Source organism: Cygnus olor, chromosome Z (assembly GCF_009769625.2).
Source record: "Cygnus olor isolate bCygOlo1 chromosome Z, bCygOlo1.pri.v2, whole genome shotgun sequence".
NCBI lineage: Eukaryota > Metazoa > Chordata > Aves > Anseriformes > Anatidae > Cygnus > Cygnus olor.
The window spans coordinates 34,051,470-34,073,032 of NC_049198.1; the positions used below are offsets into that span (position 1 = coordinate 34,051,470).

Genomic DNA, 21,563 nt, shown 5'->3' on the forward strand with positions numbered 1-21,563 from the left:
GCATGAATCACATTCCAACCACCTCAGAGAGGATACCATGAAAAAAAATAACATGAGTATGAGCTTATAGGTCACCTACCAAGTGACAATTACTTCCATTAACATTTTTAACTCTGTTCCTTAACAGTGTTTTCTTTATAGTTTTTAGAAATCTTGCAATGTAAGGCTGCCACATGGCCATTGCACTGCCACATTGCATTTTTATAGTGACTGATGTTTCATAAAGTGATCCAAAAGGCTCTGTTCCTTTGAACTTGTATGTACTTTATTAGTATCTGATTGTTTGCTAGATTGGAAAATTTATTTCAGAAATTGAAATTCAGTTAAATTATTTCATGTTGCAGATTGACTAAAGATATATATGCTTTCTTTAAATGAGAAGCAGTAACAAAGTATTCCCAGTTATTTCTGAAATTGGGTAATATCTCTGCTCATTCTAGGGTTTCTGATGCAAAGTTACCACTGTTCCTCTGTGGGTTTTGTTTGTTTGTTTTATTTTGTTTGCTTGCTTTTAATGTACACAAAAGATAGGTAAAACAAATGATATGTTTCCATCCGCTGTAACTGTATTACCCCCCACTCAACAAATGCCTTTCCTTACTGAACAGATGGAACCAGAGTGGAAGACCCTCAACCAACTCCCACCTCTCCCAGCACACACACACTGGTCAAACGTAGGTTTATTGGGCAGAGTAGAAAATTAGTAGTCTGCTTTCCTCTCCATTCCCCAATGCTCCATCTGGGGACACCAGGTAGGTCTCCCTCACGCTGCCTCTTTGGCCTACTCATTCCTACCAGGGCTGTCTGAGCACAGCAGCACAGGGTATTGGGGGAGTTTGAACACTGAAGAATGCTGATAGCTTTCTAGTTGGACACAGAGTCTAACAATTACGCCGTCTGTAATACAATTTTTATGTCAGAAATGCTTACAGAAGTCTGTCCACCCCACTCACGTTTCATTGAGGGTTTACAATCAATAAACTCAGTTGGAAAATCATCCAGGACAGCAGTGTGTTAGCATGAGAGGCTGCTGTCATGTCAATCAACTGGTAAAACATAAACATCTCTATAAGAGGAGTTTGAACTCTTTCTCAGTGGCTTATGGAAGGCATCTCGGCCTCCCTAAACTTTGACCAAGTACCCAAGTCAGGATGCAACAAGGGCTAGAACTCCTGCTCAGACTGCAAAATAGATCTCTTTGGTTGGACTGGATTAATATACCGTCCCCCTCAAACTCCCCAAAAATCACCTCCAGAGAGCACACATTTTTTCATAGAAATTATTTATTATGCACCAAAAAAATACAATTACCGCAGTCATACTAGCCACTAGGCCAAAAAAAATCCACCCACCAAAGTAAACAAACAAACAAAAATGACCACAAGCCAGAGAAGAACAGCTTCAAAATTAAGTTAAGCTTCAAAATAGTATAGATTTCACAGGGAATTCAACAGCAAGGGCTTACAGAAACATTGATAGAACTGTAACTAAAACTGACAATCAAAAATTTGGAAAATATTACTTCACCGGTGTTCTGAAAAATAGTTGTACTCTAACATCAGCTCATTTCTAGCTTTTTCTGCTAGAATTATAGGCTCTGTCCTCTACTCAGATTGTTGCTGCTATTAATTCACTATGATGAGTGCTTTTTTTTTTTTTTTTTTTTTTTTTTTTTTTTTTTTAATACGTGCATTTATTTTGAGGGAATAAACTGCACTATAGTGGAGACAGTTGCCATAAGTCTGCATAAGCTGTTTTACAAACACTGCTCTTGGGAAAGCTGTCTTTTCTAGGAAAAGTGTACACTTGGCCCTGGCTACAGATTGTATCCGTAACACAACTAGTGTCAGCTGAGCCATCTCTCAGACCATAAAGAGCATCTGTAGCTGCCAGCCAGTCATTTATACTAGGATCCTTACTACTGTTAAATGTTACTGAAGCTTCAGCATCTTAAAGAGGGGTGGACAGGTGACCCCCACATATGAACCTCTGGTTTTACACAGAAGATAACAGAAGCAACAACTTAACACCAACTGTTTTCACATTAATGAATTCAATTTTTTTAGTCATTGTCTAACCAGTATTGATCCTCATTTGAGACACCTGCCCTAAACTTTTCTTTCTGAAAGTCCACCGAGGAAACCTACAAAAGATGCCCAAATTTCAGATGGATATATGAATCCCACTTCAAGACTGCATGTGGATAACTGTCTAGTCCTAATGCAGAATGAACACAATGAATTATTAACAAACATATCCTTGCCAATTAAGTCAACAATTCATAAAAATAAAAGCAAACTTTCTCAATGTAACTAAAACTATCAAATGTTTAAGAGTTGTCATTACAAATTTCCATGTTTTTTCCAATATATAGTATGGTTTTTAGGCACCTGTCAACCTAAGAACTTGTCCTGAGCCACAGTCCTTCAAGATTTTCAGACAGGTACAGGCTGCACTGATGACAGAGATAAAGTCTTCATACCGGAACTCAAATACCCTCTTCCCTTAATCATCAACAGGTAATTCTCAAGCTACATGAAATCTGCCACTGTCCAGATTTCGGGAGCCAGAAGGATTTAAGGACTTTGAAGTAAATACTTAAGGTCAAATTTGGTTTGCCATTTGTACATTATTTCTTTGAATACATTCCTTGGAGGAGCAGAATTCATTGTCCATAGTCCCTTCAGTAGCATAGCTACTTGTGCCTGATATGGTTTGATGGGATGTCTTCCTCACCACTTCTTAAGCAGAAAAAAAAATGTTTCGTTCTGTTGTTACCTCTGGATGATATTACCTACTCTTACCCAGCAACTGATAACTCATCTCCATAGTTTTTCTTACATAACACCTTTCTATCACAATCATATTTGCTTTATTCCCTCACCTTACTGTTTGGTTCCACAGTCTCATGTTTCCCTATTTAATGGTTGAGGTGCTATGGAAATCCCTACTGAATATATCTCTACTTCTATCCCACTCATATTCCCCACTCCCCAGTTTCTCCTGCCTTTTCTGTGTTGGACATCTCTTAATGACGTACTCTGTTTCCTACCTGAATGGGGGCAACTGCTATAGCCAGCAAGGATGAGCAGCCATCTTGGCTTTGCATTATTCCAGGAAAGCACAGAGCATGGATACCAATAGTGGACAAAGATTTTCCTTGGAAGGCTCCACTACCAGTTTCAGACAGTGAATTGTCACAAATTGTCATTAGACTCCAGAGTATACTGTGTGTTAGGTAGCGTCCTGTTGGACTGTTCATCTTCTATAGAGACTGTAAGCCCCCCACAACAGATTAGGAAAGGGTTCTTCACTGAGAGGGTGGTCGGGCACTGGGACAGGCTTCCCAGGGCAGTGGTCATGGCACCAAGCCTGATGAAGTTCAAGAAGCGTTTGGAGAACGCTCTCAGACGTATGGTCTGATTTCTGGATGGCCCTGTACGGAGCCAGTTGACTCAATGATCCTTGTGGATTCCCTCAAACTCGGAATAGTCTATGATTCTGTGATTTCACATTCAGACCTCTCTTATTTTCTTTCAGCTAACAAAAAAACTGATTTAACCTAGCAACTATTCAAAGATTCATTATTGAATAAACTCAAGCATTATCCATAGTATTTGTATTGACTGGAATAAATGAAATAGAATATGGGTATTCTAGCAAAATTCATGTGAAATACTGTAGGAGCATTTTCCGTTGGGTTGGGTTTGTTGTTTGGTAGTTTTTGTTTGTTTGTTTGTTTGTGTTTTTGTTTTTTTGATGGAATTTTTGTCTTTTTATGCCCATACCTCAGCATATTTAGACATATTTTAGCATATTTAGCATATTTTTGTGTTTTGCCCGGATAAAAAATCCGTCCCCTTGAGAAAAAGAGTATTTAAAAAAAAAAATTTAAATTCATACTGCTCTTTTTTCTACATCATTTAATTCTGAACATCTCCTAACGCTCTGAAACAAGCTAAGCCTCAACCACATAACCTATATATGCAGCGTTAACCTATTTTTACATATCCCTCCACCTTGATTTCAGATACTGAAGCAAGAGCAGGTCACTTAAGCTTGTCCAAAAAAAAAGTATATTAAGATAGTCTTACACTCATTTTACAATAAGAAAATTAAGCTTTGAGATCTGCACTTGTATGCTCAAGTATAGAAGGATATTAACATCTCAACTGGGATTTCCTTGCTGTTAAGGATAACCTTACCAGTTTTTCCACACAGTGGCGTGTCATCAGCACTAAGTACCTATGGCTTCAGATGAGGTAGGTATTGAATGTGGCCTACGCAGCTTCAGTGCTCCAACTACTGTATTTATGGTACAAAGGCATGGCACAAAAAATGGACACCTCCTACTGCTAAAGCATTTGAAGAAGTTCTCTCGAAATGAGTGACAAAATCTGGAAGGGTGTTCCTAACTGTGATTACTAGCTGGCACATGCTTCTCTGTACAGTGAAACTACCTGCTTATACTTCTACAGAAATCTTAGCATTTAATCTTGCATTCATTAAACACTGAATTTGCTATGCTAACCATAGGATCTGATTTTTTCCCAGAGGCTACTCTTCTACAAACTGCAAAGCTCAGAGTTGCAATGCTTGAATTCTTTCTGAAGCTGTCCTACAAATAAAATAAAAAGTAAATGATGAGACCAGAGCCTAAAAAGAAAAAAAATACAAAAGCAACCAAATTGAGCTAAGGACCCGGCACCACAGATATTCTCCTAGTTGGAATACAGGAAGTCCAACTATTGAGTTGATCAGGCGACCATAAAAATGTAAAATAGCTTCTGCAAAATGCTTGCATGAATGCTGATATAGTTCCTATCTTTGGGCTCAAGTCTTCAGTGTGTTTTCTATTCCCTCTTCTACTCAGAAAACTATCTTTACTCAGTATGTTGCAAGCATTCTAATCTATCCACGAAGGCTTTATTCTGTACTACAGTATGTCTAAAAATTGAGGGTAGACTAGTGCCTTTCAGACAACAACAAATACGCAGGAGCATCTCCATTCTTTGCCCTTCTTTGGGGTAAGTCATCCACTATCTCTGTTCTTATGATAACCATAACCACAATTCTTATCATCCAAACCATGATAAAAATGTTGGCCTAACTGGTTAGAAACATCAGTTAAAATGACACACAACTGTGGAAACATTTAAACATACCACATGAAAAAAATAATAATTTTGAACATTTACTTTTCTGAATGTTATAAAAACCAAGTTCTGCACCTATGTAAAAAAAACATATTCTCCCTGTTTTTAATTTTAATTCTCCCTGTTTTTAATGTTTTAATCTCCCTGATTTTAAAAAGCTCCTATGGGTATATTATGTCTTGTTCTCACTGAATTTAATGACATAATTGGTAACAGAATGAACTAATTATTACTCACTCCTGTAACTTAAAGGTATTATCTGGTCTCTGGTGAGAAATCAAGACTAGTTAAAGTAGCTTTTTATTGTACACTTACTACATACGTTTCAAAAGACTATTTTCTACTAGACTTCGATGAATCGGAAGATAGGTATTAGAGATATATGCCTATGATAGCATATTTAAACTTAAGTATATGCTTTTTTTGTTGATATTGTGTTGATATATCTCAGCTGAAAGTTATGTACAATAAGAATACAGTGCCAAATGTTGCATTCAGTAGCACAAGCATAAAAAGTGATTTATTCCTCTGAAGAAAGAATCTGTTCATCAAACTGAACATCTCTACATGCTCTTAAGACCAAAAACACTTCTTCATCACTCATTGTCCGTTATTCTAACCTTGTCTTTAGAAGTAACAAACATGAACATGTGCAAACCTCAACAGTTTAGAAGGAAATAAACTGCACCACCAGTGCAAATATAAACATTCTTTGTTAAACTATGCAATATAAGAACATACAGAAACAAAGGACATTAAACACAAGGATTAGTAATAAAATAATTGCAAAGTTAAGCTGGATTTATTACAAGAAATGGCTTCTTTAATACATTAGTTGTCAAGGTATTTTGGAAACATAGCAGGATCCAATTATTGTAAATTTTTCTTGGTCAAAACAGCTGCTACATATGTTTTAGAACAGATATGAAACACAACCTTTTAGAACAGATATGAAACACAACCTTTAATCAGCTTTCTTTTAATGTGTATTTTCTTTCAATTTTTGTTAAAGTGGTGAACTAGTATTTAAGGATCATAACATAATAACCTTTCCCCATCTGATTAAGCATTTGACTGATATGCACAGACAAGGTTATTTTTGTAGTATTTTCCAAGTAGGCAATTCTTAACTGAAGAGAAGCTTTGTCTTACAGCCAAGCTGCTTTATTATTCCTCACCTTAAAAAATATATACCCACCTATCATCAGTAAGACCAGAATGACCTTTGCCATAACATTACTATGCAAGTTCAGACCCGCTTGCTTAAACTAAGGCCTTAGCTTTGTTCTTGAATATAATTCCTACTATTATCAACAGATATTACAGTGTCTTACGTAAATGCTCAACCTTGCTCGGTTTCAAGGTTTCAGCACATAATGCAAAATTACCACACAACATGAGCAAGTGAGGTGAAGATTCTGAAGCGCAGTAAAACTAAATCATAGTTGTATTTAAGGCCCAGTACAGTATGCAGCAGATATTAAAAAAATAATAACAAGACTTTCCATTGAAACTCTTATCCACAAATCACTTATCCTAACTCAGACACAATGTACTAAATATTATTGCATCAATGATGCACTAAGTAGGAGCAGACCATAGCTACGCACAGTGTTTGGAAGACAAAGAATCTCTTACAGATCTATTGAGACCTACCTAATATGAAGGGTTACAAGTCAGTCTCACACATTTATATTCCTACCATTAATAAGCTTTTAAAAAAAATACCCAGAAAAAAGCTATGAAAATCTGATTGCTCAAGATTCTAACAAACAAGTTTGGAATAGCAGCAAAGAAAGGGACATAGACTGTAAATAGAACTTAGGCTGGGGACCTCAGGGCATCAAAGCACTACAGAGTATATTGCAGATTTTTGTGGATATGCCTCTTCTCTGCATGAGTGCAAAAAGGCGAATCCTGAAAGAGACAAAGAAAACTAACATACACAGGGTGTGATATTGACTTTGGAAGGTTGAACTGATGAAAACAAAATTCTTTTTTACCTCTGTAGTCAGTATTATTAGCAGTGAAAAAAGTACAGTGCTACATTTTTTACTAGACTTTCAAAAAATCATTTTCTAAGAAAGCTCATTTTTTATTTTTTGCTCATTTTGATTTCTATTCTGAATCACCCATAAAATAATAAATATGAGACACTACACAATGACAAGATATCAGAGACTATTTCATGCTCCATCCTGAGTCAGTAGTCCCTGTTCTAATCCTTTCGTGGAGTGAATTATCGTATGAAACACAAACTATAGAAGTTCCACCAACTATTGTTTTCACCACCTTTCAGAAGAAAATGAAGTGGTCCCGTTTGATTGTTGTAATCCAATAATCAGACTGAATCACAAATAACTCTAAAATGAACACATAAATATCCAAATAGGCCAATAAATCATTGTCTGAAAATATAACATACAGAAATTTATTTTTGCTGCCTGTCATTTATAATCAGGTATGTATAAAAGGGCTCGGAGTCAGAGAAGTCAGGTGGTGGCATATGTTAGTCTTCGGTGATGTCTTTAAAAAAAATTTAAAACTCATACTTCACCTGCATTTACATGCAACTAAATCACTTATTTATAAAGTCATAAAAGACTTAAAAGAAGGCTGTGTTCTTAGTCATCTATAGCATTTACATCAGATTGACTGATTAATTAGGAACTTTACTGTCACTCATTTACTGAAGAGAGGCTTTTCACCTACTTCTTTTGTTCCATTTTCTCTGGGGTGGGAGTTGAGGACAGAGAACCATATACAGGAGCATAACGACCACGAATTTACCATGGGGAAGCAAATATACTAAAGTATGGAGATTGGCAGGTTTTGCAAAAAACTTGTGACTGAATAGTTAGTGGGATAGGATAGGATAGGATAGGATAGGATAGGATAGGATAGGATAGGATAGGATAGGATAGGATAGGATAGGATAGGACAGGACAGGACAGGACAGGACAGGACAGGACAGGTTTGGTTGGAAGGGGCCTACAAAACCATCAAGTCCAACGGCCTGACCTCTTCAGGGCTAACCAAAAGTTAAAGCATACTTTTGAGGGCACTGTCCAAATGCCTCTTAAACACTGAGAGGCACGGGGCATCAACTACCTCTGGAAAACTTGTCAAGTGTTCAGTATATCATGCATATTCTTAGTTATAAAGAAATCACTAGCAAAACCTGCAGAAGTATTAATAATGAATTGGGAAATTAAATCTGATAATGCTGTCCACATATTAACGGGAAAACAAAACTATATAGAAATGTATAAATATATGTATTTTCCTACATACTTTTTGGTAGAAAGCTATGGTTAGAAGATGCACATTTTTTTAACTCATTTAGTACATTTTAACACATTTTTTAAGCTTAAAAGTGGATTCAGTTTTGATGCACAATTTGCATTAATATCAGTTATTCCTACAGATCAGGAAAATAATTAAATCTTGCACGTTTATTTATTAACAATAATTAATAATTAATAATTAAATTCTGCAAGTTTATTTGTTTTGGTTGGAAGCCAAGAACCAAGATGACCAACATGAGAGACAGTCTTCAAATCAAAAGACTGCTTCAAAAAAGGAAAAGAACAAGCCATTCCCCAGATCCACGACAGGGAAGACAGGAAGTAGGTTTCAGTTGTGCCAAGAATTATTTGGGGTAGACACCAGGAAAAAAATCCCAGTAGAAATAATAAAGCACTGGGAAACACTGCTTGTGTAAATTACAAAATCCCTCTCAATGGAAGTTTTTGTTTTGTTTTTTGGTTGTTTTAGTCCATTTGCTTTTTGGTTATTAAACAATTTAAACAAGTACCTGTGAGGAATAACATAAGGCTTGATTCTGCCTTAGGGCAGTAATATAGAATAGATGACCTTGTAATGTCCCTAGTAGCCCTGCTTCTCTGTGACTGAGACATGTCCCCTGTGATCTCATATTTCAAGTGAAATAGAGCTGCAGAGATTTTACACCTGTAGCCCTGCTTAACATTACTTTAAAAGATACAATAAAAATATTGCACTTCGGACAAATTCATTTTGTTCCCAAAATGAAATTAAGTCAAAGATGATGATTTTTTTCCTCTGGAACACAAATTTCAGAATCTGGTATGCCAAATATGGGTGAAGGTTATCTGCTGCAATTGCATTGTTGTTCCAGAGGCAAAAAGGTCTCAAGTGTACTGCAGAAAATCAAACCTTCACAAAAGGCTGAAATTATCACAAGTTCCACTGCATAGCCAGCATCTGTTTTCTTATAAAAAATAAAGTGTTTGAATTAAACTTTATTGCACCATCAACTGTTTTTTAAATATCCCCCATCAGGTCAAATATTAAATTATTTTTATCAAACAAAATATAAGGTATTATTTAAAGTATCAAGTAGATATAGTATATGAGCCATACAGAAAAAGAACAGTCAAAAGGAATGACATACGTCAAATCAGAGATGACAGAAAATAATCATTATTGTTTCTTTTCAAAGATTTAAAAAAGATTGCAAAAACATTGTGTAGACTATTGTATGCATTGTATGCATGAAAAGCATCCCTCCTCATTCAAGGTGTTGAAGCAGGCGACACTTTCAAGCTGTCAAGTGCTGCATGAATCCTGAAGTGCAACCTGGACTCCATGGAGTATTCTTTGTAGTTGTTTCTGCAAACAATAAAGTTACTTTATCAGCTATAAAGCTCTAAGAAAAACATTTTTGACCTGGATTATTTCTATTTCATACATTCACTGAAGTACCAGAGTTAACAGTCTTTACTCATTCCACAGGAAAGAGAAGTTGATACAGAGATGAATTAAAGTTTTCTGATGGCATTTAAAGTCTTCTCCATAAACAGAGCAGAGATCTATACCAGTAATAACAATTACATATCCTGCTAAACTACAGCCATGTCTTAATGTTTCTTTCACTTATTTTGATCCTTCAACAATCCTCTCAATTAAAGAAGTTTGCTGTGAAAAGACAAACTAAAAAAATACTGAGAAGAAAGTTAGCTGCAAATGTAATCTCAACTTCAGAAAAGAACTCAGCCAGTGTAATAAAACAATAAAGAAACCAAAGCATGTGAGACAAACAAACAAAAAAAGCAAAAAGCTATTATGTTTCTAAAAAGCATTTTAGGAGGCTGTTCTTTCTAATCTACATTTAGAAGACTGCTGCATGATTGGTGTATTTCTCTATACATACAAGGGTCAAATTACATCTCCTACTACAATGTACATGCTGCACTACAGTAAAATTTGCTCTCTATCACTCTTCTGCAACAGGATGTAAAAGGAAAAGGGGAGGTGGTCAGAACTGTACTAGCTTTTAACCTATTCTCATCAACACTTTTATTACAGCATATACGAGCCCCACAGCTGCTCTCTGACATACAGGTGCTATTAATCCCTTCTCTGGATCCTCCAGCTCCATCCCACACCTGCGGAGGAGCCCAGCCCTTTCCTGTCATACAAAGAGCCTCAGCATTTCCAAACACTAATTGAAAACAAAATATTTTCCTTTCATAGTCTCTGTTGTTTGATGTTGTCTATTCCACCATGCCTGAAGTAGTACCACAGACTGTAACTGTAAAACTGAACTTTTTTTTAACTTAAGAACACAGATTTGTAATTAATTCTATTTTGGCAAGAGGCTGGCAGGGAAAAAAAAGTCTTCATTACTAAATTTACTCAGTTAATCTGCAGGTTGAAACAACAACAAAAAATCCACTTACTTTGCAGTTTCTATGTATCTTACTGCTTTTTCTCTCTCATCCTGTTGTTTGTACAGAAGACCCAATTCATACATGGTGAATGGCACCAAATAGCTATCATATTTTATTTGCTTCTCACTAGGAAATCATAAAAATAAAGAATGGTTAATTACAACATTTTCTCAAGTGATCACAACTTTTAAATGCAATCACTACCTGTAGAAGCACATGATCATAGAAAACACTCTGGAACTTCTTTACCAGTTGACACTGTGCATATCAATTAAACTTGTAAGCAGTGAGCATAAAATACTACCAATGTGATGTTATACAAGCAAAGATTTATTCATTGCTAGTTATTATTTGTACTGTGTTGTGTTACCCAAGCTACCATGAACATACTCTCAGGACAGGAACCCTATTATGAAACTTACAGTTCAAAAAAAAGGAACAAAAAGATGACACAAGATTAAAAACATCATTAAGTCTTGCAGTGTAATACAAATGCTTTGTTCCTGCAAACAAAATTGAGATCTTCATTCCTAAGCTTGCCTGAACAAATCATCAAAGAAATACGGAAATTCAGTTTTTCTTCAGTGTAAGAAATCCTTAGAATCATGGTGACTGCAAGGCATCTCTGGAGATCATCTAGTCCAATACTGTCCTCAAAGCAGGGTCAACAACAGAAACCTGCTCAGGACTGTGTCCAGTTAGGTTCTGAATATCTCCACTGTCTGAGCAAGTTGGGTCAGTGATTGACCAACTTCACAATAAAACAAGTTTCTTCTTATGTTTAAACAGTATTTCCTGTATTTCAGTTCACACCTATTACCTCTCTTCCTGCCACTGTGTACCACTGAGAAAAGTTTGGTTCCTTTTTTTTTTTTTAATAAATAAATTAAAAAAAACCACACACACACATTCCCTTCAGGTATTGATTATTTATTTATTTATGGTCTAGAGGGCAAGATGTATGAGGAGCAGCTGAGGTCCCTTAGTTTGCTCAGCCCAGGGCAGAGCAGGCTGAGGGGAGGCCTCATGGCGGCCTGCAGCTCCCTCACGAGGGGCACAGAGGGGCAGGCGCTGAGCTCTGCTCTCTGGGGACAGCGACAGGACCCGAGGGAACGGCATGGAGCTGGGACAGGGGAGGGTCAGGCTGGGTGTTAGGGTAAGGTTCTGCACCCAGAGGGTGGTCGGGCACTGGGACAGGCTCCCCAGGGCAGTTGTCACTGCACTGAGCCTACTGGAGTTCAAGAAGTGTTTGGACAACACTCTCAGACACACGGTCTGATTTTTCGGTGGTCCTGTTTGGAGCCAGGAGTTGGACTCAATGATCCTCACAGGTCCTTTCCAATTCAGGATATTCTATGGTTATGTGATTTATACAGATGACCCTTCCAAGCCCCCTGCTCCCCACCTTCTCTTCTCCAGGTTGAACAGTCTCAGCTCTCTCAGCCTCTTCTCATATGACAGATGCTCCTGTCTCTTAACTGTGTTTGTAGTCCTTTGCTGCACTTGCTCTGGTATGATCATGTCTCTCTTGTACTGGGAAGCCCTGAACTGGACTCAGTAATCTAGATGTGGCCTCACCAGCACTAAGCAGGGAGGAAGGATCACCTGCTGATGACACTCTTCCTAATTCAACTCATTGATAAGGCACATTGCTGGCTCACTGTCAACTTGGGGTTGACCATGATGTGCAGGATCCCCAGGGCTTTTACTGACAAGCTGCTTTCCAGTCATGCTGCCCCCAGCTGTGTCAGTGCCCCCTCACCAGGGGCAGAGCTTGTCACTTCCCTTTGCTGAACTTCATGAGGTTGCTGTCAGCCCATTTCTCTAGCATGTCATAGTGTTTTCACACTGGTAGACAGCCAAGCTGGCTACATCACTCTCTCACTCCACCTCCACAAAAGAACAGGGGGAGAAAATATGATGAAAAAAGGCTCATGGGTTGAGATAAGGAGCAGTTTAATGGAAGGGGAAAAGAAAAAAAAAAAAAAAAAAAAAAGCAAAGGCAGGGCAAAAGCAAAGGGAGAAAACAGTTATTTTCTAATTTCCATCAGCTAGCAATGTTCTGCCGTCCCTTGGGAAACAGTAAACGTAGTGGTTGCTCAGGAGCACAAATGCTTTCACAACAAGAGCCCCATCTTCTCCTTTCCCTGCTTTTATTGCTAAGCATGATGCCACACACTATGGAATATCCCTTTGGTCATCTCAAGTCAGCTGTCCTGGTGATGTCCTCCCAACATCTCCAGCCTAATGTCTTTTGGTGGGGCCAGCAATGGAGAGCCAGTCTGGATGTTGTGGAGCACCGCTAAGTAACAACAAAACCATTGGTGCGGCATCAACACCGTTCTAGCTGTAAGCACAAAGCACAGCACTACATTGGCTGCTGTGGGAAAAGAAAACTCCATCCCAGCCAGACCCGGTACATCTGTCCAGGTTGCTCAGAACGGCAGCACACCCTCCTCCCGCTTTTGTACCATCTACGTATTTTCAGAGGGTGCACTCTGTCCCATCATCCAGGTCCTTAAAAATATGTTAAACAGCGCTGGCCCCAGTGTTGAACCATGCAATATTCTACTGATGACTGGCCTCCAGCTGACTTCATGCTGCTGTTTGCAGCCTTCAGAATGCAACAGTTCAGCCAGTTTTCAATCCACCTTGATGCCCCCATATCTAGTCCAAACTTCAACAGCTTCTCTACGATGCTATTATGGGCAACTGTGTCAAAAGCCTTTCTAAACTGGAGATAACCATGCACTGCTTTCCCCTTGTCTACTGAGCCAGTAATCTCATTGTAGAAGACTATAAGGGTGGTTAAGCATGATTCATAAACATATGCTGACTACTCCTGATCACCTTCATGCATTTTGAAATGGTTTCCAGAATTATCTTCTCCAACTTTCCAGGGCCTGATGTAAAACTGACTGGTCTGTAGTTACCCCAAGCTTCCTCCTTCCCCTTCTTGAATATAGGGGTGGCCTTTGCTTTCTTATGGTCCTCAGGAACCTCCCCCAGTTGCCATGACTTTTCAAAGATAAATAATATTTATCTTTGAATAACATTTACCCTGCCTGAGCATTTTGGACTAGATGATGTCTATAGGTCCCTTCTAACCTCAACCACTCTGTGATTCTTTGAACACTGGCCAGTTCCCTCATCACTCATGAATATATACCAACAGGTCCCATTAGGTATGTTCAGTTGAGATGGTCACATGCATGTCCAGCTTGTTTATTGTTTCCTAACCTGACCTTCCTCCAACAAGAGAAAGTTTTTCTTATTCTAGACTTTCCTACAGATTTCAGGGATGTGGAATTCCTGAAGACTCATCACACGAGTACAGAATGAGGTGAATAAGGCACTAAGTACCTTGGCCTTTCCTATGTCCTTTACAATTAACTCTTCAATTCTTATCTAGATAAAATAATATCAAACAATTTTTCAGAACAAAAAAGTTTGCAATGAACAAGTCTCGACATTTTGAGAACAACACTTCTAGAGGTATTTCGTCCACCAAGGCAAGCTTCGACGCATAGAAAGCATGTCTTTAAAGCAGGGAGACTGCTTATATGACAAATAGTCTTAATGTGCTGTATTAGCCCAACAAATGTAGAGACTGAAGCTAACCAAAACTCAGATCTTTAATTTACCAGAAAACTCCTCCTCCCCATCCAAAACATCTTTTTAAAGAATTGTTGTCTGACAGTTTTTGAGGTGTCTCAACCCTAGAAGTCTCCACAGTGTCAACTGCCTTTGGAGAGAGACTTTCAGAAAACCTGTAACCATCAAAAGCCACTACAATGTAACTTGCACAGTGTTTGACCAAACACTCTTGGGATCTTATAAATGGCAAGAGAAGGCCTGCTGGCAAGAAAACTGCAACACCTACTAGAATCATAGGTAACATACTCCTTTGAAAGAAAGTAATTTTTTCTAGATTATTATTGATTAGAAAAATTGTGTGAACATTGTAAAATAACACTTTTTCAACCTAACTACTTTAAAAATTCCAAGAAGCTCACAATCAATATATGACTCAATGTTACAGAAAGAAAAATTATTATAGTAGAAATTGATCTGACACCTAAAATGTTTAACAAATCCATAACACAAGAAACTAAAATTTTCAACTGAAAATAGCAACAACTTCAGTAATTTCTCATCTAAAGGTAGTGTTAACTCATGATGCACTGAATACTGAAACAACCAATAAATCCACACGAATTACCTTCATTTATATTAATAGTTCTGCAAATATAAAAATACTAATTACAAATGTATATATATAAATGCATTACCTGTCAGTCTGATTTATGTGGTCTAAAACACATCCTATTTATATAAAAGTTATATAATGTTAAATTGCTATAGAAAAATAATGGTAAAGTTTTGTGGTCCTCCAACTACTTTCAGAACTATTTTAATTCCAGCTCCTTAGCAGGATGTTAAAGTTCAATTATTTAAAATTCTAATATGAAGGCTTCTGCAAAAATATCATAAATTTCATCCAAACCTACAAAATAAAAGTGAAAAGTCTATTTCTATTATTTTTACCTTTGAATTACTTGATTGAAACACAGTTCAGCTTGCATGAGTCTTCCCAAGTGTTTAAGGCAGAGACCCTTCAGTAGCTGCAACATGCACATGTCATCCATATAGTATTCACTGTGGTCTAAAAGTAAAAGCAAAATACATCAAACAATTTGAAGACATCATCACGAAAAGGTAAAGTTTTTCAGTAGCGAATATATACTCAGACTCAGAGGTTTGCTTCTCAGAGTTCTGTATCTCGACACATAATCCACAGGCACAATTTTAAACATTGCTTACTAGAGAGGATATGTTCATAGCATTTGTATCTTTCTCTTTAAGGATAGAGACTAAGAAGAGGAAAGAAGAAATCTAAACATCCAGTTGTTCCCCAGTCTTCTAAATCAGGAAGTCAGTACAAAGTGGGCATAATCTGGCACAATTTAAAGACTTCTATACATTTAACATCTAAAATAGAAAAGAAAACCTGCATTGAGACTGAAACCTCCTTTACACCATATTATCTTAAAAGCTTCCACTGTTCCAAAGTACTGGCAGAACTCCAGCAGCACCAGTAATGTGAAAAGCCCAAGAATACCCTGCGATTCATTCCCACATATCTCTTAGGAAACGTAATACTACAACAGAAATTCAAGAAACCATCTTTGTTAGTATTTGCATCATCTCTAACAATTACAAATGTTCACTTGGAAAATTCACAAAAGTTTTATGTTTAATAGGACTAAAAATATGAGATGAAAGGGCTTCTATAAAGTAATTAAGAAATGTAGCCTTAATGAGTGTGGTCCTTTTTTGTAGCATCGGTTTATATCCTTTGCTAGGTGTAGGGAAGAAAAAGAAAGGAAAGAAAACACATATGGATAGACAGATGGCTGCACATACTCTAACAATTCAGGAAGCAAAACAACCTCCCTTCAGATCGTGTTGTTTACAACTAATTACCAGATCTCTAAGGTCACTTTTTTTTTTTTTTAAATAGTCTGCCAAAAAATCCTACACAAACAGTTCTGAAAGACGCAAGACTAGAGCATCTTAGGACTCCATGAAGTGCTTTCCCACTACATTCAGGCATATTCCTGTCTGTGTTTAAACCCAGAAAGTCTCTACAGATAACAACTAATAGACTGTGCTTTTAGTGACAGGTAGAACCAGAAGGGGTGAGTATTTTGCATTCCTCTAGCCCATTCTACTAGATAAGGTACTAGATTTATATGGTTATCTCCTAAAGGTCTCATTCCCCAAAATTACTGGGGATAAGCATTGATGTCAGTAAAAGCTTGCCAGTCTTTACCATTTTTTTCAACTCCCTGACATGTCCCAGAGGAAGAAAAGAAGGTAAGCTAAATTACTGTAACAATGACAGTAAATGAACAGGCCAGTTTAAAACAGAGATCCTTGGCAATATATGTGTAAGACACATATTCCTGCAGTACCCTGTACCAGAAGAAATATTATCATTATTATGAAACATACAAGATAACCATGGGAATAATTTTTTCTTAACATTAAAAATCCTTTTTATATTTTGGAAATGACCCAACTGTGCAAAAATACAATACACAGAAATCCTGAGGAAAAGATAATTTCTAAAGTGTTTCATCCTGCTCCTTCTGTCATCAATATTTTCAATATTCTCTACAACCATTTTCAGTCCCTGACAGATTCCTTGCTGTGCCTGTTTACGAGAACCAAATGTAGTATCAACAGCTCACTCTGAGAAGTCTCAATCCCTACATGACCTCTGTGTATAATTAACCTACTTTTTTTTTTTTTTTTTTTTTTTGTAACAGCACCTTAGTAGTCCTTTAAAGCTATCTAGTACTGGCAATTGCCTTTTAAAATAATTTTGTATCCTTGCCTCATTTTGCCTCTGGGTCTCAATTCAGCAGCAATTCTGGTAATCAGCGCCTTTATTTTGTTTGACTCCATATCTTTAAAAGTTCATCAGGCTCACAGATGGAAAGTACAGAACAAAACTGTATTTCACTGTAATTATTACAACAAAAGCATATAAAACAACTTTGTTTCAGAATTACATTGTATCTGTAATCTGCATGTTTCCATGAGAAAAACATAATGTATTTAAACAGGAATGCTATTTTGAAGCACTATTAAGTTATTTATTCTATCTGCTGTTAACTACAGATTTCCAAGTGCTGATTAAATATTTTATACGACAATCTAAGGCCAAAATACTACCATTTAGTCCGAGCAGAATGAAATTCAGATTGTCATAATACTTACAATACACACACTCATTTTCAGCTATATAAAAACATATGCTTTTTACAAGAAATTAAACCACCATCTAAATGCTATAGAGACATACCTCAGCTTTATTTTTAATGCATCAGCAACTCAGAAAAGCAGCTCTGGATACACAATCTGATTCCTTTGGACTTCTTGGTTTGTCTGTCTGGATAGTGTAACTAAGCTCATTTTGCCATGCAGGAATGTATCTCACTGACCGAAAGCAACCTCATCCTGAATACCTATTCACTTGAGGTATATTCATAAAAAGGATCCTCACCCATGATTCTCTACCATCTAGTTGTTTAAAAAGAAGTCACACCAGTGATTTCAAGAATTTTGAAGTAACAAAGAGACCACAACTGAACAGACCATTCAGTTTCTCCTCTGCCTCTGTGGATGTGTAGATCCTTAAATATTTTTCAGCTGCTTTCTCTTTTGAAAGGAATTTATCAGTTCCTTTAGCGATAAATATCTTCTACACCTTCTCCAACCATCTACCTATTTCTATTTCAGTGCTATTGCAATTGTTTTATTCTACTCCTTTTATGTTGATATCTTGAGCGTCTCTGCCTGAGCGTCTCTATCTGAGCGTCTAGGAATTTGACAGTAAATTTACTTCACTGTTCTAACTGATTAGATAGTCATAACACAAACCTCTGGATAAAAGATCTCCAGATTCCCTACAGCTTCTGCCAGCATTCTTTGCACAGAATTCATGGCAGCATAATTTATTTGCAGGTGTCTTGCATTTTGCTACATCTTGGTTTTAATGCGGCAACAAAAAAAAGAAAAAACAGAGCACCTCTCCTCTCACTGCAATCTAGTTGTCATGTTTGCTTTATCTGAAAACTACATACTTAGCTATGAGACAATGGCAGCATATTTCATACCATTTTGTCATTTACTTAAAAGATGCATCTCTTTCCTTGTATATCTTCGGAATAAAATAAAATTGTAACATTTAAGATTACTATTACTATCAGTTTTGTTGTGTGCTTACTTCTCATTTTCTTTACTAGCAAGCACATTTCATTGCTTCTATTTCCTGCCTTGCACAAAACACCTCACACTGTACCAGGCCTGCAGCACAGAGCTCAGGGGAATATTCATAATTATGCAGTTCAAAATTCAATTTCCAACTGCTTTGGCCTTACTGGAATACTATGCTTTGGGGAAAGCTATATTTCGGCAAAAATGTTTAATGGGCATTTTTATTTGCTAATAACAAACTGAATGGGTTTTGATACTCAGTCATGAATACTGTTGTTATCAATGTAAACAGGGTAAATTAATACTACATTTAGTGTTTCCAAAACTCATTACGTTTTAATAATGTGGGTAAACTAACTTTCTAAATTTTTGCTAAGTATGACTAAAATCTGGGTTCAATAGAAACTGCTCTTGTGAATTTCCATTACTAAAAAGCTACTAATTATTCATTTTAGAAGAATTCAAAGGAGAAATATGCTGAGAAGCTCACATAATAGATAACAGGAGCAACCTGATAACGCCTGATTTAAGGAACAGTAAATAATGCCATGTACTTCTGCAGCACAACTTCTTTATCCCTAAAGGAAATTAAGTTCCAGTATGAAGTTATGGACTGATACACTCCATATTATCTTGAATATCTATGCTTCTTATACTTCAAGATCTAAATCCATGGTCAAAGCTTATTAATTAAAAATTCATTTTATTTTACAGCTGATGTTAAAAAAACAGAATCATGCATAGTATTTTGTCTTCTCTTTCATACTTAGTCATATCCTGCTCAGTATGTGTCCTCTGTAGTACAGCTGAAGTATGGTATAAACTGGTTCAGCAAAAGTATTTTTCAGACATTTAAAAATTAGTGGGTTATAGTCTAAGGACATTCTCTGAGACTGTAATGTCTTAGTAAGATTCAGTTAAGTTATGTAAGCAATAGTCTCAAATTCTTGAGTTTTGTATATTCTCCCCTAGCATTAATCAAGCTTGACAAAGGGCATACCAAGGAATCAGCCCTAAAGTTTAAGCAGCTCCAAAATTTTCATACCAGATTTAATAGCACATTGCCCAAGTCAGCAACAGAACATTTCTAAGACAGAAGCACAGAAAAATGTCAACATTTCTTACTAGCTTGTTATTTCCATCTTAATCAATTACTTACTAGTTTCGTTTTGTAGAGCAGTTTCTTCTTTTTCAATTGTTACCAATAAATTTTCAGTGAGGTCCGCTCTTTTGCCCACAATTGCAAAGCCATTCCAAACGTACATCATTTCCTGACAAAGAAGCAAAGACACCCATAGAATTGAATAAATATTTAACTGAAGAGTATCCCTTTGAAGGCTGTTATGGAATAGTTTGAGTAAATAAAAATACTGCCTACAAAAACTTGTTTTAAACAATACGGAAGGTTTCAAAGTTTAACACTCACTGTTACAAAGCCCAAGAATAAAAGCATCCATTTTATTTCAAATAACCACCCCACAATGTGTACTGGACACTTGGTCAGTTACATGTGAGTTTACAAAGACAATCACATCTGTCTTTAAAGTCGTTTAATTACAGTTGCAGTAGAGTATCTGTGCAAAGGAGAGGCGAATTAACATTGGTCATGTATGGTGTTTTTAGGTGTTTTTTTTTAGTTTCACTGCTGTAGTCTGTTAGCAATAGGCGGTAAATTACATTAATCTTCCTTATGCTGAGTCTATTTTGCCCATGATGGTAAATGCTGAGCGATCTCCCTGTCCTTATCTCAACCCACATGCTTTCCTTTTTTCATCATATTTTCTCTCCCTAACTTTCTGAGGAGGGGAAGTGAGAGTGGTGTGGTCCAGTTTAGCTGCCCACCTATGTGAAACCACCATAGTCCTTTCTGGTAACTAACGTGGGGCTCAAGGAACTGGACATACAGACTGGACGCTGTTAGAAAGAGTAATAATTGCGGTGAATTTGTGTTCTTGTAATGTGGTGAAGGAGTAAGGGGTGAAGATGTGTAAATTGTCCATCTTTGTCAGTGTTGTGATGATGTTGAGCTTGGTGTAGGGAATTCTTTTTGTTGACATAAGCAAAGTTTGTGAAGATTGTGTAATGAATGTTGAGTAATGCGTGTTTTAATGACCATTCTGAAAAATGTTTTTCACAAAGGATGGAATATATATTATAAATGTATATATGTGCGTGCACGCACACACACATACATGTGTTTATATATATAGATGTTATAATTCATAGGCTTCTAAATTCCAGGTGAACAGCAGTAAAGTAGATAAAACTTCCCAGATAAAAATGTTTCCAGCACATACATCCAACAACTGCTTCTAATATATTCCTCCAAATCTTATTTAAAAAAATAATAATCAAGATAAATCCTAGAAAAAGCTTCCCAGATGCTTTAGTGCAATAGTAAGCAAAACAGTTGTTTAATGTATTACTTAAGGTACTACGTGATAAAATTTAAAGAGAATGAGAGAATACTTATGCAGATTTAATTCCAACCAAGAAAAATCTTTGCTAATATCTCCACTCAATCATCACAAACACTATAGTATAAGTTTGTTTATCACTTTGCATTGTTATTGCACCTGTGAAATATGAAACTTGATGTCATTCTGAAACAGATACATCACTGAAATGTTTCTGATGTAGCTATGTGTTTTTTCAAAGGGAGAAAAAATTGGTTCTATTGAAGTCTAAAAGAAAGTGTTATTGACACTACGAACTAACTACATTATGCTAAACTCATTTCAGTTCTTTAGTCCTGTCTAATTTGCATTTATTATAGTAATACACTATGTTTTCTTTTACTTAACCCATGGTGGAAAAACTTTTATATTTAAAGATACTAGATTTGACAGCAAGACCAAAAATACATATTCACACCTGAATAGCACTGTGCTGTAGAAGCCCAGGA

The 21,563-nt window shown here is 36.7% G+C and overlaps 1 protein-coding gene across 4 annotated transcripts in view; it reads right to left on the minus strand.

Annotated features, from left to right (window-relative positions):
- Positions 1-1,297: 1,297 nt before the first annotated feature.
- The window catches only part of TTC39B (tetratricopeptide repeat domain 39B), an 81,195-nt gene continuing 60,929 nt past the window's right edge, over positions 1,298-21,563 (minus strand). For 3 of the 4 annotated variants that reach the window (XM_040541291.1, XM_040541293.1, XM_040541290.1), the window contains 4 exons: positions 19,818-19,929; positions 15,419-15,536; positions 10,880-10,996; positions 1,298-9,809 (listed from right to left, as the gene is read on the minus strand). In XM_040541291.1, coding sequence (XP_040397225.1) covers positions 9,713-9,809; positions 10,880-10,996; positions 15,419-15,536; positions 19,818-19,929 — 444 coding nt within the window. In that variant the 3' untranslated portion in view covers positions 1,298-9,712. Of the gene's footprint in view, positions 9,810-10,875; positions 10,997-15,418; positions 15,537-19,817; positions 19,930-21,563 lie in introns of all 4 variants that reach the window. The other variant, XM_040541292.1, reaches the window with a different exon arrangement.